The 19,937-nt window shown below is 47.1% G+C and overlaps 1 protein-coding gene across 2 annotated transcripts in view; it reads right to left on the bottom strand.

Annotated features, from left to right (window-relative positions):
• Positions 1 to 18,000, bottom strand: part of LOC311064831 (rho GTPase-activating protein 6) — a 41,195-nt gene extending 23,195 nt beyond the window's left edge. For both annotated transcript variants that reach the window (XM_084084785.1, XM_084084786.1), the window contains exon 1: positions 17,741 to 18,000. In XM_084084785.1, coding sequence (XP_083940911.1) covers positions 17,741 to 17,899 — 159 coding nt within the window. In that variant the 5' untranslated portion in view covers positions 17,900 to 18,000. The remainder of the gene's footprint in view (positions 1 to 17,740) is intronic.
• Between the last annotated feature and the right edge of the window lie 1,937 nt (positions 18,001 to 19,937).

The raw sequence follows: 19,937 nt of genomic DNA, 5'->3' as shown, positions 1-19,937 counted from the left end.
GATGATTTGTAAACTATATTGGCTATATGATGAAAGTTCCATATTACATGTTTTCTATTAGCAAATCAAACTCTTTAACCTAATGTGTTCAAAACAGTTCTCAAACTTGACTTTAAATAGCCTACAATAATTGTGTTAATTAACTAAAATATCCTATTGCTTCCAACTGAAGCAGGGTCCAGCTCAGGAATCAACAAGCTGCAAGTAGGCCTACATTTAATGTAGTTTTATTATGTTTGTTTGATTGATTGATTGATTGAATATTTTATTAGGTAGAAAAGTAAAAAAGTACAGTAAAAACATTTTGTCTAAAAGGTCCGTCCAAAAAAGTCCTTGCGGTCTTGTTTCCATTGAGGTCCTTGGTATTCAATTCATAAACATTATGACATTGCTATATGCTATAAAACATGTTGAGTATAATGTTCACCCAAGTAAAAATCAATAGCTCTACTAGGAGTAGTGTGTGGGATGCATTTTGCCTCCTGGAGTGCTGGAATGAGCTAGTTTGTTATCACAGTGCAGCGTGCTGATATATTCAGCAAGCCTTTGCCTTATAAACAGGAAGCAATCTGTTAGACAATAACAAACCAACTGGAGGGCGATGTCAGGTAGAGGAATCCTGACCCATTTTGGAATTGCAAAATCCTCACTGTTAATTTAACCACTTGAACCCCAGCATCCCTATTCTGGGGGGAACGTTCACTCAAAATCGGTATAGAGGGTTTAAGCGGTTAACTCTGAGAGAAAGTAAAAATGTACCTCAATTGGTTCCACTCTGTCATCCAGAGTTAAATTAACACTGAGGATGTTACTGTGTGCAGCATCACCCTCGGTCATCTCAGCAATGCACGATCAAGATTACTTGAGCAATAGTTTAAACTCTGGTCTAAACTAATAGTTTAATAAATTCAAATACATTAATTGACAAGCAAAAGCCTTCTGGATTATGATGAACCACTTTCACCCTGGCATCCCTATTTTGGCCATGTCATTATATTACATAGGCTAATTTTTTTTTTTTAAATGCAGATCTACAAGCTCCCTTGTGAGCTTGTAGATCGGCAATCTGTATACATTCTGTGTACATAAGTAAAGTAAAATGACATGAAGCATACTGTAACTGCACAAATAAATCCAAACCCAAAGAGATTATGAACATTACCACTGCTGGTAAATTCCATGAACACCAGAGAAAGCCGGGTGTTGCATAGCGGTCAGGGCAGGTGTTGCCCTGATTCCTCTGCACAGCCTAGCTAATCTAAGTACTTTAACAACAGCTGGAGTTGAACAACAGCTGCAGCAGCCAGGAAAGCACATCAGCGCTACAACAACATTTCATTCATCACTCTAGTATCACAGTGTTTGACCACTAACACCAGTTCTGGTTCTGGCAACATCCAGGTCTAAATAACTACCTTAAACCAAGATGATGCATTAGCATGTAATTAGTTTGAAACACAATTTCTGTTATGCTCTGTGTGTTTTGTGTGCTAATGCATTTTGCCTTTGTAAGAGCTGAGCAGCCGTGTACAGAGAGCAGCTTGCAGTTTCTGCAAGCTAATCCTCCTCCAGGCCGTCTCTCTATCTCTCTCTCTCCCTTGCTCACTCTCACTCTCCTCCTAGAGCTCTGAGGAATGCAGATGACATTCCATCCTAACACTCCAGGAGCTACACACAGTCCTAAAAAAAAAACTCCTCTATCTCTATATCATCAAAAGGTGCCTACAGTATGTGCTGCCTGAAAGGCAGGACACTCTGATCTGCATTACCATAGAGAAGGGTCTAGCTCTTATGTGTAATAACTGCAAGATGCATGTATACTGTAGCAATTGCTAAAACAAATCGTTTTCAGCCAAATTTGGAGTGTCTAGCCTCGCTTAGTGCCTCTAATACATCTTGTGACCTACATTTCATGAATGATGTAGAACCAGCACAATGAGACAGAACGATATTCAGTGGGTTAAGCAAGTTTCTGAGCCCCAATGCCCCGGAGATATATGAGCTAAAGGTCAGAAAGAGACTGTAGTGAACCAGAATTGTAATTCATTTCAGCTGCCATGGGGATAGAGATTCACCTTCCATCAATATAACCACAAAGGCGAAAAGATACAGTTTAATACGACATTTGGTATACAGTACATTTATCAAGGTTTTCCCAAATCCAGAATGAGTTTTTCAGCAGATGACCAGACTGTATAAAGTATAAAACATAACAGGTATTTGGCTGAGAATATATCAGTATTCATAGACAGATATATTAGCAATTGGATAAATGCATAGCTACATTTTACAAATTGTCTAAATCACATTTTGCTGTGACACTAAGATCTATTGCAGTTTAGCTAATTAACATGACCTCTAATGTAAATTGTAAAGTCTCAGAACATAGAATAATATGACAAATGGCTCCCTCTAAAGGTTGTATAATAACTTGCAAACACTGCTTGAATAGACTGTGCAAATTGTGTTCAAGACAAAAAGTCCACATTTGTGGTATTTAAGGAAGGGAATCAAAGCATTAAATAAGATTGAACTGATTAAGCTAAATAGACATTAGATCATAATGATCATCTAATGTTAGTTAGATCATAAGGATCATGTTCAAAGGCAAAAGCATCAAACCAAAAAACACCATGGCAGATGATAACTGGGATTTGAAGAACAAAGCAGTGATTGCCAATCCATTAAATGCTAAATTTTGCTAAATATCTCACAGTCATTCATGTTTTATACAGGCCAATAATAACAACTCAAATGAAAGAAAGAAAAAAGATGAAATAAGCTTAAATGATTACAAATAATCATAATTAACAGATGCCAGAAAGGCGTGTGGATCAGAACAAAATGCACCACAGCCATATGACACAGTACCTTACTTTATAGTAACCATAACATTATACAGTAGTTGAGGGTATTCAAAATATTGCTAAATCAGCTCCAGTATAAGATTTAAGAAATATGGATAGAAAAAACCTCACACATACTGTAAGCAATGCTTCAACACAGGTTTCCCTTCGATTCTGCACAGCTATACTGTAGTTTAATTGCCCAATGTATGATTATTTTTATTCTATTGTTCACAGGGATGCTTGTTTGTGAAGGGAGTGGAATAATCTGGAGAGGAGTGATCATTATCCCCACAGAAAGTCACAGCAGCACACCCTATCCTGTAGTGATGAGCTCCTGAGCACAGTTGCTTCCCAAACAACATGAATCCTTAGTGAAAATGTATACTTTGTTGCATGTGACAGACACATTTTCAGATGAAACTCATTATTTCCTTTGAGCAACCTGGCTGTATCCAGAGTGAGCATATGACTGATGATGCTGTCTCTCTCTCTCTCTCTCTCTCTCTCTCTCTCTCTCTCTCTCTCTCTCTCTCTCTCTCTCTCTCTCTCTCTCTCTCTCTCTCTCTCTCTCTCTCTCTCTCTCTCTCTCTCTCTCTCTCTCTCTCTCTCTCTCTCTCTCTCTCTCCTACAGTACCACATTCAGTGCACCCAGGAAGCCTCTGTGGAATATATATTTAGAAGTCTTTAATGACAAAAAACAACATTAATGCTGAGCTGTGAACACTCATGCAGTACTCCTCCACTACATCTTGTGGCAATAAGGGTGGAAGATCAATGTCAGTCATTCAATTTTTTAGGATGAAAATACCACTGGATGTACTCAGGGATGCATCTGTTTTGAAGCCTACATATGTAATGTAACACAATGAGATTTGGCAAGCCTTTTCGGTCAGGCTGACACTGCGCAAACACAGTAATTCTATCACAGTGAATGAACCAACAAATCTGATCACATCAATCCTTTTGAAACCCAAGTCTCGTTGTCCACCCCACTGTGTTGTTCTTATCGGAGGCAGAGGGAAATTAATGTCATGGTACTTATAGTATTGTGTGTGCAAGCAAGCAGGTTTAGTTCCATGCCATACAAACGGAGAGTCTCCTGTGGGAAGAAATATGTGCCTGGGGGAACCTTGGCTACGTTCATTCTGCTCTGCTGTGAGAAATAAGAGTTGAGGCTTACTTCATGTAAACCAGATGTCTCTTTGCTTTACATTTCAGCTTAGTCCACTCAGACCCTGAGTGAGTAGACCCCTTACAGGGCACAATGATACTCACCGTAAGGACATAAATGTAAGAATAGACTACAGTACATGATCACATTGCCTTTGTAGTGTGGGAAACCACCCTGACACTCTACTGTTCTCTTTGAGCAAAGGAAAAGGAAACAATAATGGATAATTTGAAAAACTACGCAAGCCTACTGTAGTTCAGCCGGACTCTGGATACAGCGGACTGACTTCCCTTTTATTTGTGATCCAATCTCTGTTCTACTCTGGTGTCAGGACTGGTAAACTGGATATTGAGCCATTCTTTCATAAATGAATGGTAAATGGTCTTGCATTTATACAGTGCTTTTATATAGTCTTCCGACTACTGAAAGCACTTTACAATGTGGGCTATGCCTCACATTCACACACTAGTGGCGAAGACTGACAACCATGCATGGCACCAACCTGCTCGTCTGGAGCAGTGAGGAGTTCAGTGTCTTGCTCAAGGACACTTCGATATGATGGCAGGAGAAGCTTGGGAATAAACCAGGAACCTTCCAGTTCCAGATGGCCGCTCTATCTCCTGAGTCATGCTGCCTCAAATGAATCGATGAATGAAATGTTGTTTTGAAATATCTTGTTTATTTTGGCAAAGCCAACTATATATTAATAAAGGCCATGTGTAGTTATGAAGCTGAATTTACACAGCTTCTAAATGAGAAAAGAGAGCTAGAGTGATGCTCTCTAAGGTCCAATACATGCGTCTTCTGACATTATTTATTGACGTGCTACATTTTTACATCATTCAGAGCTTCTGATAGCTTTTTAAAGGACACTCCTGCACCCCCAGATGTCAGACTGTCTAAGTTTGGAAAGCCTGTCAGAAACGTTTTTTGTTTTTTTTCCAGACGTCGGAAGGAGTATGCATTGGGCTTCAGGTTAATACTATAATATGGATGCAACACTGTAGGAAAATGTTTTACATTTTAAGGATACTATTGGGAAAACAGGACCAAATTACCATATTCCAGTTTCAGAGACACCTCCCCACATCTGTGATTGTAGTAAAAGCTACTGTAGCTACGTCCTGTCCAGTTTGCCATTTGAATAGAAAAGAGCTTGCCCATTAAAAAATAAAAAGCTTGCACATTGCTGACCGTGTGTAATGGAAATGCATGCAACCGATGATAAAAAGAAGCAGATATGTCACGGCTTACACATATATTGACACATATGCAGCTGAGAGAGGTCTACCGTTCAGCTAGATGACTGGAATGCATTCTTGTTAAAATTTTGTATTACCCACCCGCAGCAATACATAGCACGGTATTGTAATCTCCTCTATATTTATTTCTATGAACAAAATAACTAGGTGGATTTGATTTCATTAAAGTTGTCGGGAATGATCAGTAGGCAGCCCCGAAGAGATGATTACTTTTTGGTAAGAAAATCATCACAGAAATACATATCTCAGTAGTGGACAGATGTAGAACAAGATACTATGCTGGTGTAGGCAGGGTTTTCACCCCAGGTATGTTGCCCATGTTTCAGAACCCCAGGTCAGGTTTCATTGACACTTCTAGATATGCCTTGATCACAGTGAGGAAATGGGGTGTACCTCCTGCACATCACAGGCTGTTTCCACCAGGTTTGTTCTCTGCACGAGTGATTGTCATGCAGGTGTCTTTCAACCATGGGGAACCAGTCAGTCAGGTGGTTATTGACATTGACTATTCTAGGCCAGCCCCTCCGGCCATAAGTCACAATTTGCTGACACACACACACACACACACACACACACACACACACACACACACACACACACACACACACACACACACACACACACACAGACACACAGTCGATTACGTAAAATATCTTAATTAGGATAAATTGACTCTGGCAATACATACTACTGCTGGATTGAATTAGTAATGGAGAAATCATCAGTAAGCTAATCTTGGCTTAAGGGGCATCCAGTACTCTTTATACAAAACCTGCGGTTGCCAGAGGAATTACATTTCCATTGAGTGAAAAAACACAGGTATGCCAAGTGGTCCCTGCCATGCCATAAACAATACATACAGACGATTCTGTTCTTATGAGTCCTGGCTGGGCAGCCTGAGACCCAGGACATACTGACGTCTCATAAAAGGAGAGTTAGAGAGAGCTGGAGCTCTTAGTGGGGGTGGAGCTGCAGTGTTTCATGCAAAGGGCAAAACAATGTCAACCTGACTTCACTATTGTTATTGCAACGGTCTCTTAGATACAGTCGCCCCTGACCAGATGACTGGGTTGGGATATTTACACACCCAACACATGTGACTTTAATTACTGAACTGAAGTAAGGTGTGCATCTGGTTCGCCACTCTTGTCAGTGTAAGTAGGCATCGTGGTCATGTGAGTAGTGGGAGGTTAGAAGCTCACACCCTTCGCCCTCAACTGTCCGCTGAGGGGATGGCCTTCATGATGTAAGAGCAATGGCCGCTTTGTGAATATGGTGGATGGAATTAAACTAGAATTGATTAGCACCTGTGCAATGGGATGTGTATTATGTAGCAATGCACAAGAATGTGGACATCGAGCTAAGGCGGTTGCTTCTCTTAGCGTCATAAGAAGCATCCAAGCTGCCCATGCATAAGTCATATTAAATATCATTGCCGTCAGACTGCTCTCTCCGCTATTCATCAGCTTCAATCAGATTTATAGTGATTACATTTCTAAGGGTTCTGGCAGAAAGATCTGGGTTCTTGTAGACAACTGTAGGAGAGACCAGATACCTGGCATTCATTACAAGCCTATTATAATGTCACTTCCATAATACGTCTCCATTACACTAAACAAATACTGTAACCATGAAGACCATCTTGGACACAAGAGTAGATACTAGGGACTGTGCCAACATGTATGCACATACAAAACTGCTACTGTCCATAAATGTATCTATTTATTTTTGTGAACAATAAACAGGACGAAATGCCATTTTATTGTAATGGATTTTGAATTAAGTCATGGATTTGTACTTTATTCCCTAGCTCACATGAACATCGTTGGTACAGTACTTTCATGGACTGACACCTCCATTATTATTATTATGATGTTGTTGTTATTTATTTATTTATTTATGAATGAATCTTTCCTAAAAGTTCCTTAAAATCCACCGCAAACAAATGCTAGAGAATATAATATAATAATATAATGTCAGCATATAATGCTACTTATGCGATGTATACTCGTACTCTCTCTGTTTATGATTCTGTGTTTAACGTGTACAGTATGGTTACAGCTCCCCTACATGGTCTGGTCTTGGTTATAGGATCTCTACAACTTACAGTGAAAGCAGGTTCAAGACCTACAGTAGAGTAGACCCCCTGACATTTTCTGGAGAAAGAAAACTTCAAAATTTGGCTGTCTCACTCAGTTAAAGTGAAGAGTGTCTTTACATCTTGTTTAAAAAGAAGGCAATTAAAAGCCTGACCTGAAGTGGAATCTCTGTCTGAAGGAAACAATGCTTTGCTGCTGAGGCATAATGTTTCACGAGGACTTGGCTTTTCTGGCTCATCAGCAAGAAGTTATTTTAACCTTTTATGTGCTCAGAATCTGCCAGTTTTAGAAGACTATATATGTGCAAATTCATACTCCATTTAGTGCTAAGAGAATATGAATAATGTAATCAAATCCACATAATCACAATTATCAGAATCATTTTATTTGGCCAAGTATATATTTGCACATAAGGAATTTAAACTGTACAGGAACAAATGTGCAACATATTGTGTTGAAGTCACTGATGTCACTGTTTTGTATCTTGCCATGACTGTTGTGCTGATGTCCAGAATAGCACATTTGAAGCCTGGTACAGCATCATTATTATGATACCCATCTCTAACTCAAAGTTAGACTGTTTCCTAAATGATCCCATAACACAAATGGTAAATCTTGTTGTAAACACCTGGCTTATTTGAAATAGGCACAATGAATACAAACACGTGTACATTAGTTCACTGTGCATTTGAGTTGAGCTCAACATTTTCAAGAACAGCTACACAGTGAGCTAGTTTCAACTTGTAATATTTTTTAAAGAGGCTATGAAAAAAACATAAAGACCCCTGTATAGCAACCCAGCGTTACATCATGCTTGAGGGAATTCCAAACATTTCCTGAATTTAGAGCTTTCAGGGAGCTATGGAGTTATTGAGCAAAGAGACTGCCGAGAAAGTTCTCTTCCCATGATAATTGCTTGTGCGTAAATGAAAACAACCATTTTACAACATGCATCACAATAAAAAATAACATACAGTTGATCCCTTCAGTGAGATACTATTGTCACTGTCGGGCAGAAACCGTGTATCTCCATATTTGATCTCTTAATGATTCTTCATAAATAAATGACCCATTATATATTTTGTTGTACAGTATGACAGCATCGCACCAAAAGTAGGGAACACAGAGGATCTTCAAGCTCACAACATGTTGCGATGCGACACGTTGTGAGCTTGTAGATCTGTTATTTTTGCTATTTTTGAAAGATTACATAATAATAAAATAATATAAGTTAAGCCTATGATGACATGCTCAAAATAGGGATGGCAGGTTTAAAGTGGTCTGTTTCTGTCTGTGGGTTTTATAAATATTTATACATCATACCAATTAAAATTACTGTATTAACAAGAGCTTGTGACTAAATAATAACTACATCCATTGGAACACAGGTAATGTTTTTCCCCTGAAAAGTAACGGTTTTGGACATACAGTACAAGGTTTGCGCCAGACAGTGGTGTTATGCAGTGCAGTGCGATAGTCTCACGTAATCCATCTTTTTGCGTTTGGTTATGTATGATGTGATAGATTCAAATGTCACTGTTGGCCTACATTAAAAGCAAATTGTTTTCTACTCTGTTTATCAAATAGTACAATATATTGTACACAAGCACAGGATGTTCTCATTTTAACATCACCACAGCACAGCAATCAGTGATATCTGGTCCAAGTCCAAATGAAATACAATCTTGTTTGTGATCAAAAACAATTGCTTACAAACACACATCCTCTCTCTCTTTCTCTCACTCACTCATATTCGCAGGCATGCACGGACACACACACACACACACACACACACACACACACACACACACATTATGTCTTTGAAAGATTACAGTAAATGTTTCAACTCATTGATGCCTCTACAGCACTGCATTCCCACCAAAATACTTAGTGCAGTAGTGATTTCTGGCTGCTGGCTGTTCTAAAACTATTCTGGTACTGTACTACACATTATTTGTTACTGACAGGATACTTCATGGTTGCATAATACCAAAAGTAAAAAAAATATACAAATCCTAAATAATTGAAGTAGGCCAATTCTGCATCCCCCCACTACCACATAAGGCTATGTCACTTTTCCCTCCACTTGTAGCAGCTTATATCATCATCATCATCATCATCATCATCATCATCGTCATCATCTGCTCCTGCTTCAGGTGAGCCAGAGATGTCATGGATACAGGATAGGTGGGACATCTGGGCACCTCGATGTAAAATTGGCTATTTTGTCCAAAATGTTAAAAAATAACAATAATTGAAAAATGGTCTTAAGTAGCCTAATGTAAAGTGAACATGCACGGTACCAGCACATCATTATCAGACTTAATGTTATCCTTCAACTTCTTGTTTATATGCCCCAACATGACTGGATATACAGGTTTTGTAGCAATTTGTAGCGATTGTAGAAATATTAGACCTTAATAATTAAGGTCTATCATGAGGGAGGACCTTAATAATGAAGGTCTAATATTTCTACAATCGCTACAAATTGCTACAAAACCTGTATATCCAGTCATGTTGGGGCATATAAACAAGAAGTTGAATGATGAGATAGTTTGAAATGTCACTGTTGGCCTACATTAAAAGCAAATTGAACATTCTTAAACATTCGACAATTAAGGCTTAATTGTCGAATGTTTAAGAATGTTCTAATAATGTATACTTTACTTTCCTTAAGACAATTTTTCGAATATTAATTTCTTTTAACATTTTGGATAAAATAGCCAATTTTACATCGAGGTGACGAGATGTCCCTATAGTGCCCACCTATCCTGTTACCTTCGGGTTACCTATGATTGGTTACGTGACGTTTCATAACCGGTATTCCACTGGCAAGATGAACAATGACTAGGCCATTGGTTCTCAAAGTGGGGTCCGGGGACCCCCAGGGGTACTTGAGGGGGTTCCGGGTCCCCAGCTAAATGATGGATAGGAACCAAATGGACCCTTATGGGTCTGTAACTCTCAGAGTTACTTTAACATTGATTTTACAATATGAATTGGGGTCCCAGAGATAGAGATGCCATTAAATGGGGTCCGTTGCCTAATAATGCATGTTAAACTGCGGGGTCCTTGAGATTAAAATGGTTGAGAATCACTGCTAGAGCCGTAAAAATCTTCTCTTATGGGGGTCCCTGGCATATCTTTTTCAAATGGGGGTCCGCAGGCTAATAAATGTCCATTTGGGGGTCCTTGACATGAAAAAGTTTGAGAACCACTGCACTGGACTAGGCTATCTATAAATAAGAGTCAGGGACGGTGTCCTCAGAATATCACCACTGGTGGTGAGCGACTCCTCTTAATGGTTGTTTCACTAGTAAGAGACCACACCTCTGCTTAAGTTTAACGATTTATTGAAACAAAATGAGATGGACGTGGGACTGGATGAGGAACCCATGGTGGGGTGACGCAGAGTGCAAGTTGGGGAGTGTCTCGGGAGCTGACGGCCATCGTTGCTCTACTCGGGGAGCGGTCGGTCGTCTAGGCTCCGTCACTGTCCCCCCCTGGATTCCTGGAGAAGTAGAGACAGAAGGGAGAAGAGCGAGAATCGAGGGGGAAGGAGGAGGTTGGGGTGGAGGGGGACGAACTTGAAAGCGATGAAAGGCAGAAAGAGCCGATCTACAAGCGCAGTACTCACGACCCATGTTTGGTCTGTTGCTTGGAGCAGAACAAACAGGAGTTGAGAGATCGCAGCTGTATTTATACTGTGGTGATTGCAACGAGGATTGGCTGAGGTGAGTGGAGGCAGGTGTAGTGGATAGGGGTGATTATGAAAGGGGAGTGGCTAGTGAGTGAAGGTAGTGTGGTAGACAGGGAAGCGATGGAGGACGGGGAGTGGCTGTGATAAGCAGAGGGAGGTCTCCACTCCTGAACTTGCGTTGTTATATACAACTGCATTTCACTAGTAAGAGACCACACCTCTGCTTAAGTTTAACGATTTATTGAAACAAAATGAGATGGACGTGGGACTGGATGAGGAACCCATGGTGGGGTGACGCAGAGTGCAAGTTGGGGAGTGTCTCGGGAGCTGACGGCCATCGTTGCTCTACTCGGGGAGCGGTCGGTCGTCTAGGCTCCGTCACTGTCCCCAAAAGAGCTAGTTCGAAGACGTGGATGGCCAGGAGGTGGAGACCGAATGTCTTTAGCTCGGGCTTCGTGTCGCATGATCCCCCCTGTCCTTGGACCCTCAATCGGGCGAGGAAAACTCCCGCTAGGCTGGGTGGAGGAAAGAGGAAGAAACCTCGGGAAGGATCACGAGAGAGGGGACCCCCTTCCGGGGCGGACAGGCTGGAGATTATGCAACACGTTACGGTCGTCCTGGGTAGAGATGGGCGTTACGGATGTCGTGGAATTTGGTTCTGTCGTAAATGTGGTAGGCTCGGGAGGACCATCGACCGGGGATGCAAAACTACGCGAACTGCGGGACTTGTAGGACGTGGTGGGGGAACGCCAGGCAGGAGGAGTGGCAGGAGTAGGGGCGAGGTTGAATGCAAGGGGGTTAAGATTTGGCGGAGGCAGTCTCTTTGACGATTCGGCAGAGATCGTCTCTGGTCTTGAGGTGCGGCATTGAGGAATGTATCAAGGGGTACGGCGGAGGATGCGTTTGGAATGGACGGGGGCGAGTCGATCTGAACGTGATGCGTGGTGGTTGAATGCACCTGTTGATCGGATTGATACGCTTGAGGGTGAAGGTGAGGGATTCGTGGAACGTGTCGGACAGGCTGGGGTGAGAGATGGGGCTGAGGGATGATCCGTTGATCAGCTGAGAATGAGGTACGTGAGAATGCCATCAGTGGAAGGTGAAGCCTGTGTTGGTGTGAAATTGCTTGGGGGCGTTCCGTGCAGGCTGTTCGGAGTTTTGACCGGGGGGTGACGGAGGCCCGAACGGGACGATGGAGGTATGATGTGATATCGGGGGAGTTTGAACGACCTTTATTGATAGGGTCGATTGTGGCTGTGTTGGCCTAGGAGATTAGGATGCTTCTTTGCGACCATTCGTGGGCCCAAAAAGGCACTGCGAAGGCTATTGGGTAAATCGCGGACTGCGGTTGATGGGCGGAGTGGATGAAGGTGTTGAACTCGGGGACCAGGTGGAGGCGAACCGGTCGCCCTGAGGGAGGAGGGAGCGCTCAGCGCCGGGATGCAATGGGCTGAGAGGGGGGGGGCGTGGGCGGGGGGGAGGAAGGGAGGCACGTGGAGCCGGTCCGAGGGGCGAGCGAGAGGAGGCGCACGTCGCCGGTCCGAGGGAGGAGGAGGCGCGCAGCGCCAATCCGAGGAAGGAGCGGATAGAGACGCAGGCGTCGAGGGAACTGCGTGCTGCGCCGATCCGAGGGAGGAGGAGGCACACGGCGCCGATGGAGGCGCTCGTGGCCGGTCCGAGGGAGGAGCGGCAGGAGGGCGTGCTGTGCCGGTCCGAGGGAGGAGGGAAGGGAAAGGTACGGTGTCGGGAGGAAGGGGAGCGCACGGCGCCGATGGAGGCGCTCGTGGCCGATCCGAAGGAGGAGGAGGCGCGCAGCGCCAATCCGAGGAAGGAGCGGATAGAGACGCATGGCGTCGAGAGGACTGCGTGCTGCGGCGATCCGAGGGAGGAGGAGGAGGCGCACGGCGCCGGTCCGAGGGATGAGGAGGCGCACGGCGCCGGTCCGAGGGATGAGGAGGCGCACGGCGCCGGTCCGAGGGATGAGGAGGTGTACGGCGCCGGTCCGAGGGAGGGGGAGGCGCGCGGCGCCGGTCCGAGGGAGGGGGAGGCACGCGGCGCCGATCCAAGGAAGGAGCGGAGAGAGACGCGTAGCGTAGGGAGGACGGCGTGCTGTGCCAATCCGAGGGAGGAGGAGGCATCTGGCGCCGATCCGAGGGAGGAGGCGCTGGTCAGAGGGAGGAGGGGGCGCACGGCGCCGGTCGAGGCGTGCGGAGCCGGTCGAGGGAGGAGGATGCGCAAGGCGCCGGTCCGAGGGAGGAGGGCGTGCTATGCCGGTCCGAGGGAGACGCAAGGCGGCCGGAGGAGGCGTGCTGAGCCGGTGTGGGGGAGGAGGAGGCGCACGGCGCCGGTCGAGGCGCATGGAGCCGGTCGAGGGAGGAGGAGGCGCACGGCGCCGGTCGAGAGAGCAGGGTCAGAGGGAGACGCAAGCGTCGGGAGGAGGCTGTGCCGGTCCAGGGGAGGAGGAGGCGCATGCCGCTGATCCGAGGGCGGAGGGGAGGGAGACACGTGCTGTCGGGCGTGCTGCGCCGATCCGAGAGAGGAGTTGGTGTGCGGCGCTGATCCAAGGGAGGAGGAGGCGCACGGCGCCGATCAGGGGGAGGAGGGCGTGCGATGCCGGTCCGAGGGAGACGCATGGCGTCGGGAGGAGGGTGTGCTTTGCCAGTCCGAGGGGGACGCGAGGCGGCGGGGGGAGGCGTGCTGAGCTGGTCTGGGGGAGGAGGCGGCGCGCAGCGCCAATCCAAAGGAGGAGGAGGCATCTGGCGCCGATCCGAGGGAGGGGGCGCTGGTCCGAGGCGGGAGGAGGCGCACGGAGCCCGTGGAGGGAGGAGGAGGCGCACGGCGCCGATCCGAGGGATGAGGTGAGGGAGACGCATGGCGTTGGGAGGAGGCGTGCTGTGCCGGTCCGGGGGAGACGCAAGGCGTCGGGAGGAGGCGTGCTGTGCCGGTCCGGGGGAGGAGTCGGCGCACGGCGCTGATCCGAGGGAGGAGAAGGCGCACGGCGCTGATCCGAGGGAGGGGGGTGGAAGTGGCGAGGTGTGGTGGGCACCTGCCTGCGTGCTCGTGGGGTAGTGTGTTTGCTGCTTGCAGCATGACCTGGGGGTGACGGGCCCAGTTTGCTGTGGAACGTGAACGCTCGAAGGATGACTGGAGGTGACGGGTTCGGGTGAGCGTGCAGCGTGAGACGTGGACTGCTTGGGGGAACCCGATGGTGGGGTGCGGGTGGTCGTGGGACGAACGTTGCTTGAGGAAACGGTGTAGGCTGCTTGGAGGATGGCCTTGAGGTGGCGGGTCCAGGTGGGCGTGGGTTGCTTAGGGGAAGCCTGGAGGTGACGGGTCCAGGTGGGCGTGGGTTACTTGAGGGGAACTTGAAGGCGGTGAGTCCAGGCAGGCGAGCATCGTAGGCTGCTTGGAGGATGGCCTGGAGGTGGCGGGTCCGGGTGGGCGTGGGTTGCTTAGGGAAACCTGGAGGTGACGGGTCCAGGTGGGCGTGAGTTGCTTAGGGGAAGCCTGGAGGTGACGGGTCCAGGTGGGCGTGAGTTACTTGAGGGGAACTTGAAGGTGGTGAGTCCAGGCGGGCGAGCATCGTAGGCTGCTTGGAGGATGGCCTGGAGGTGGCGGGTCCGGGTGGGCGTGGGTTGCTTAGGGGAAACCTGGAGGTGACGGGTCCAGGTGGGCGTGAGTTACTTGAGGGGAACTTTAAGGTGGTGAGTCCAGGCGGGCGAGCATCGTAGGCTGCTTGGAGGATGGCCTGGAGGTGGCGGGTCCGGATGGGCGTGGATGTGTGGCGTCAGATGCTTGGAAGAATCCCGGAGGTGATGGGTCCGGGTGGGGGTGAGGCGTCTGACGTGCGGGGGGAGGGGGGGGAGAATAGAGTGGGTGGGGCACTAGGCACCCGCCGAGCTTGAGAGGTAGAAGGGAGAGAAGGGAGGAGGGGGACGTAGACGTTGGAGGGAGGCGAGGCGGGGGGGAGGAGGGGGGGAGACGTTTTTGGAGGGAGAGCGGGGGGGGGGGGAGTAGAGGTGCGGGGCACTAGGCACCCGCCGTGCTTGAGAGGGAGGGGGGAAGGCAGAGGGGGGGGACGTAGACATTGGAGGGAGGCGAGGCGGGGGAAGCCTGCCGGGGGGGGAGGCGGGGGGAGGGGGGACAGAGGTTGCGGGGCGCTGGGCACCCGCCGAGCTTGAGAGGTAGAAGGGACGGACGTGGACGTTGGAGGGAGGCGAGGCGGGGTGAGCCTGCCGGGGGGGGGAGGGAGGGAAGACGTTTGAGGGAGGCAAGGTGGGGCGGGCCTGCCGGGAGGGGAGAGCGGGGGGGGGGGGAGAGTAGAGGTTGCGGGGCACTGGGCACCCGCCGTGCAAGGAGGGTGGGAAGGCGGGGGGGGGAATAGAGGTTGCGGGGCACTAGGCACCCGTCGTGCAAAGAGGGTGGGAAGGCGGGGGGGGGAATAGAGGTTGCGGGGCGCTGGGCACCCGTCGTGCAAAGAGGGTGGGAAGGCGGGGGGGGGGGAATAGAGGTTGTGGGGCAATAGGCACCCGCCGTGCAAAGAGGGTGGGAAGGCGGGGGGGAATAGAGGTTACGGGGCACTAGGCACCCGCCGTGCAAAGAGGGTGGGAAGGCGGGGGGGAATAGAGGTTACGGGGCACTAGGCACCCGCCGTGCAAAGAGGGTGGGAAGGCGGGGGGGAATAGAGGTTACGGGGCACTAGGCACCCGCCGTGCAAAGAGGGTGGGAAGGCGGGGGGGAATAGAGGTTGCGGGGCACTAGGCACCCGCCGTGCTTGAGAGGTAGAAGGGAGAGAAGAGAGGGGGGGGTGGACGTTGGAGGGAGGCGAGGCGGGGCGAGCCTGCCGGTGGGGGTTGGGGGGGGGTGGGAGGAAAGGGGGAAGGGAGGGAGGCGCACGGCGCCGGTCCGGGAACGGAGGATGCATGCTGCGCAGTCCCGAGGGAGGGGGGAAGATGGCGCTCGGCGCCGGTCGAATGTGGGGGGCGGGCGGTGCCCGTCGAATAGGGGGGGGCATGCGGTGCCCGTTGAGGGGGGAGGAGAGCGCGCTGCGCCCGTCCTTGGAAAGAATCGGCATGCTGTGCCGATCCGCGGGGGGCGCTCGGCGCCCGTCGAATGTGGAGGGCGGGCGGTGCCCGTCGCCTGGGGGGGGACACGCAGTACCCGCTGAGGGGGGGGGAGGGCGCGCTGCGCCCGTCCTTGGAAAGAATCGGCACGCTGTGCCGATCCGAGTGGGGGCGCTCGGCGCCGGTCGAATGTGGAGGGCGGGCGGTGCCCGTCGAATGGGGGGGGGGCAGGGAGGGAGAGGGAGGGAAGCGGCCCAAGCATCTATACAAACCTGCCGATGAGGGGGGACGGGAGTGTCCTGAGGCGTGCAGGTGCACTGTGTAGACGGCGAACAGGTCTGCTTGACCTCCGTTGAGTGGCTTGACTCTGGGACATCGACCAGCAAGGAGGAGGAGACTCCTCGAAGTGAACTAGGATGTTAAGGCATAGAACGAATCAATGCGAGAATGTGATGCTTAAGGACTGAAACAGTAGCAAAGTATTGAAATAACAAATAAAGTTCACTCTCCTGTATGGTGATGATGGCTGGAGGTGTTGTTCGGAGGAGCTTGTCGTCTGGGGCGTTCGGTAGACAATAGCGGAAGTAGCCGATCTACAGAAGAAGCTCGCTCGACGGATTACTGGTACTTGATAAATGGACTTTAAATGAAGTTCTTATCGAAAGAATAATGTAGTCAACGAACTTGAAAGCGATGAAAGGCAGAAAGAGCCGATCTACAAGCGCAGTACTCACGACCCATGTTTGGTCTGTTGCTTGGAGCAGAACAAACAGGAGTTGAGAGATCGCAGCTGTATTTATACTGTGGTGATTGCAACGAGGATTGGCTGAGGTGAGTGGAGGCAGGTGTAGTGGATAGGGGTGATTATGAAAGGGGAGTGGCTAGTGAGTGAAGGTAGTGTGGTAGACAGGGAAGCGATGGAGGACGGGGAGTGGCTGTGATAAGCAGAGGGAGGTCTCCACTCCTGAACTTGCGTTGTTATATACAACTGCATTAGGTGCGCATCCATTTGTTACTTGCCTTTGCAAACAAAGTTCGACATGATGAGTCATCATTGATGATAACATCACCACCAGGTGGATTTCAAATTGTAATCTCAGGTCACTGACTGAAAGTAACAAAGTACATTCATTTACTCAAGTACTGTACTTAAGTACACTTTTGAGGATTTCTTTCACTTTACTTGAGTCATTCCAATTTTCAATACTTTTACTTCTACTCCACTACATCTCAGAGGCAAATATGCACTCTTACTCCACCACGAGTATTTGAAACTTTGCAGATATAAATTATTACATTATAAAACAAAAACATACATTAACCACTTTAGCCCTATGAGCTTGTAGATCGGCTGTTTTCAAACATTTTAGTATTTTTTACTTTTGGTACTTTAAGTAGCCTACATTTTGATACCAATATTTTTTTTCTTTTAAAGTACATTTTTAATTCCGGACTTTTACTTGTAACAGAGTACTTCTACCATTGCAGTAATGATACTTTTACTAATAAGTCAAACATTTAAGTACTTTCTCCACCACTGATTGATGACAACATCACCACCAGGTGGATTTCGAATTGTAATCTCAGGTCACTGACCTTATTATCCGAAACCTCTTCGGTGACTTCGGTGCCATAGTGTCGCATCAGTGCCGGGTCCAAACTTCTGGTCTGCCTCAGTCTCTGTTTGGAGACCGTTCTGGAGCTGCTTGGAGAGCACGGGAAAACACTGCTGAACAAGCCAAGTTGCGCATACATTATTCCTTGATCGCTTGCGGAATTTGAAATAAAACGCGAATTGAGGTATATAGATCTGTGGGAGAGATCATCAGACCCAAAGGAAACCTCTGCTTGAAGTTAAAGTTGTTGTAACAAAAAAAAGGGACTGTTTCAGTCACGAATGGTCCTTGGCGCGTCAGCATGCTGCGCCCTCTCAGCAGTAGGCTGAGTTTCTGCTCTCACTGAGTCCCCATAGGAAACGCACCCCCACGCAGTGGTGGAAAAAGTACTCACATATTCAATTTTTACTTAAGTAAAAGTATCAATACTGCAATGTAGAAGTACTCTGTTTTTAAAAAAAATACTCGAGTAAAAGTGCAACAGTATTGGTATCAAAATGTACTTAAAGTAGGCTACCAAAAGTAGAAAGCAGAATGTCCCATTTCACAAGATTTCAAATGTACACACATTTTTTGAAAATAACAGATCTACAAGGTCACAATGTGTTGCTTCGCTATGTATTGTGAGCTTGTAGATCGGCTATTTTCAAACGGCCGAAATAGCAAATAGGGCTGAAGTGGGTAACAAAGTCACAAAAGTTTTCAAATCATTATAGTGGAGTAAAAGTAGGCCTACAATATTTTCCTCTGAGATAGTGGAGTAGAAGTAAAAGGACTGAAAATGGAAATACTCCAATAAAGTAAAAATACCTCAACATTTTACTTAAGTACAGTACTTGAGTAAATGTACTTACTTTACACCACTGCCCCCCACGCCCCTCCAACAGCAGTAGACCTTTTTCAAAACTTTTAGCAGCTTCAATCAAAAAATCTAACTAGGGCAAACAAGGGCCAGCTGATGCAAATGCATTTCATATCACTGTGTAAAATGAGAACAATTTAAAACAACAACAACAACAACAAAACCTAGCCCTTCTTCCAGCTTGGCAAAGGGACAAACATAAGCATTTAGCCTACATTTATGGGTTGATGATTTTGGTCCATTTGCATTTCCTAAATAAAAATGAAATACTATGCGCATTTGCACAAACATATTTTAGAAATTCCCTGTGATTATGAGAAATTCATAATACAATGTTGTGACCATAAAAACTGTACAATTATACGTAATAAACTGTCACCCACAGCAAACTGCACAGATAGACAAACATTGTGTCTCATTTTAAAATGTGCAAATTACACTTAGAACAACTTACAAGCCGAGATCAGAGTAAATGGTATTCACCTAATAGTCAGCAAACAACATTAACATACAGTATACCTACTCAACTTTCCATGTGACTGTGAGGGTTGAGTTACGCTGTTTCATTTTGAAAATTGCAGTAAAATGTGGATTGTTCATTTAATTCTAAAAGTGTAAAAATGTACAGTCAAGGTTAATAATATAGTCCCCACTCCTTGGGGTGTTTATTGTCACTGTATATATAAGAAATTCATCCTCTGCATTTACCCATCCTACAATCACTAGGAGCAGTGAGCAGCCATTTGCTCGGGGAGCCGGCGCTCTGGGAGCAATTAGGGGTTAAGAGTCTTGCTCAGGGACACACATCGACACATTGCTGACCTGGCCTGGAATGAAACCTGTGACAACCAGGGCCTCTGACTGCCGAGGTGGGCTCAGACTAACCACTCAACTATGGCCGCAGGCGCAGGTTGTGAACGCAAACCCTTTTTGTAGAGATATGAATCCCTGTGGGAGAAACAATGAATGTAGTGGTTGAAATGATTGTTGAAATGATCTTGCCAGAGTCTCAATTATCGCCTTATGAGATAGTCTAATGAGAAATATTCTGAGTAGTCTGAGAAAGGTGGAACGATGCCTATTGGTCACCACAGCTTCAGAGATGTGTGTTCTTCACTGTGTAAGTGAGATACTCAGCATGTAGTGCCATGGGATCATGGCTCTTCCTGTGGGAGCTCCGGGGAAGGGACCTGTCTGATAACATGACATGTGAACCAGCAGTGCATGGTCACGATAAGCCTTCATCAGATACCAGAGTCCACCAAACAGACAGGGGAAGTGATGATAAGAGAGCAGCTTTGCAGCTTTGATCCAC

The sequence above is a fragment of the Gymnoscopelus microlampas genome, assembly GCF_963454915.1.
Source record: "Gymnoscopelus microlampas genome assembly, chromosome: 17".
In the NCBI taxonomy this organism is placed as follows: domain Eukaryota; kingdom Metazoa; phylum Chordata; class Actinopteri; order Myctophiformes; family Myctophidae; genus Gymnoscopelus; species Gymnoscopelus microlampas.
Note: the sequence above shows the minus strand (reverse complement) of the source record. Positions and strands in the feature narration are given on the sequence as shown.